Source organism: Cyprinodon variegatus, unplaced genomic scaffold, assembly GCF_000732505.1.
Source record: "Cyprinodon variegatus isolate N-32 unplaced genomic scaffold, C_variegatus-1.0 Scaffold0, whole genome shotgun sequence".
NCBI classification, from domain to species: Eukaryota; Metazoa; Chordata; class Actinopteri; order Cyprinodontiformes; family Cyprinodontidae; genus Cyprinodon; species Cyprinodon variegatus.
The window spans coordinates 442,207-443,841 of NW_015150453.1; the positions used below are offsets into that span (position 1 = coordinate 442,207).

Here is a 1,635-nt window from a genome sequence, read left to right on the forward strand (position 1 = left end):
TCTGACTTTTTTCCCATACTATACTGAAAATAAAATTTTAAAAATCAGTTAACTTTTTTTTTTTTCAGTGGCCCTAATCCTCTTCCGTACAAACCTGAGTGACAAGAAAGGATTTGTATGGAGGAGTGGGCCAAAATCCCTCCTGCAGTGTGTGCAAACCTGATGAAAAACTATGGGAAATGTTTGACCTCTGGAATTGCAAAGAAGGTATGACTGTTCCAAATATTAACACTTATTCTCATGTTTTTCAATTCCTTTTTGCAGTTTTATTATATCAGCTTCATATATTGTGATTATAGGATTTTATCTTTTAGATTATTTCTGTCACAGTGGACATGCAACAACAATAACAATTTCAGACCCCTCCATGATTTCTAAGTGGGATAACTTGCAAAATAGCAGGGTGTTTAAATACTTATTGTATATATATATATATATATATATATATATATATATATATATATATATATACATATATATATATATATATATATGTAGGCCTTGCTTAGCAGAATGCTTGTTAACAAATGAGGCTGTACTGACTTGGAAAAGTTCGCCAGGTTTTGCACTACTTTGGCGATAAGTGTGAGAGTGCGTGATGTCTGCTCGTCGGGGTACTCCTGGGTGAGGTTGAAGAGTGACGGGGACATGATGGCAGGACACAGGAAGCGCAGGAAGAGCGAGCCGCTGATGAGACGGTCGGCGATATCCTCCCGACCCCTCTCAGCGCAGCGCACTCTCCAGGATGCAAAAACCTCCTTCAGCTCACGAGGGAATACACTGCAAAGACGTGTAATACATTTTCATAATCAGACAGAAACACATTACTTTTCCTTTCACCCTGCTCAGGACAAACAACAGCAATGCAACCTCTATGAATAGCTTATAATTTTTGCAGTAATTGGGAGCTTACCAATGGGAGTTAACGATTTTGCAGAGAGCCAGTTCACAGCACATTCGAAGATTGGCTTGGTGGTCTGGCAGCACAGATGGGGGTATTCTCATTGGGTCCACTTCACAGTTTTCCTCTGACTCATACAAGGCCCTTATGAACTCCCCTGCAGGTGACATTTTATTTATAACAAGTCCACTTTGAATGCTAACATCAACCAAAGACTGTTAAATGTGAAGAATAACATTCAATGTTATTACTTCTTCATTGATAATGTCTGCCTGGGTTCTCATCGCCCCTGCTGCTTATTACACGTCAATCTCTGTCACCTGCTCTGCTGTTTATGATCAGTTCCAGCCTGTGACTCTGTCCTGTCTACAGGAGACTGTTGGTGGGTTGAGGCCCTCAGGTTCTCTAAATGATGCTGTTCCTCTTCGATTATCTCAAGAGGTCTTCCCTACTGTTGGAACCTCTGTTCTGGCACTATAAATAGCAGACTGCCCGCAGGTGTGGTGCCTGTATATTTTTAACATGCTGTTGTACAGCCCCTAATTAAAATGCCTGGAATAGATCCTGCATTTATTGTCAATTTCAGGCCAATCTCCAAACTGCCTTCCTTTTAAAAAATCCTTGAAAAGACAGTTTTCAGGGGGACATGTCCACATCAGTTCTAATGCCTGTGCTGTGGGACACAAAGGGCCGGATTTATCAAGATCCAATTTTGCGTGCAGTAGCTAATTTGC

The 1,635-nt window shown here is 40.7% G+C and overlaps 1 protein-coding gene across 1 annotated transcript in view; it reads right to left on the reverse strand.

The window, feature by feature from the left end:
- Positions 1–1,635, reverse strand: part of LOC107103499 (ras/Rap GTPase-activating protein SynGAP-like) — a 345,104-nt gene that overhangs the window by 58,665 nt on the left and 284,804 nt on the right. The window contains exons 12-13 of the mRNA XM_015403604.1: positions 914–1,058; positions 540–780 (exon numbers count right to left, since the gene is read on the reverse strand). Of these exons, the coding sequence (XP_015259090.1) occupies positions 540–780; positions 914–1,058 (386 nt within the window). The remainder of the gene's footprint in view (positions 1–539; positions 781–913; positions 1,059–1,635) is intronic.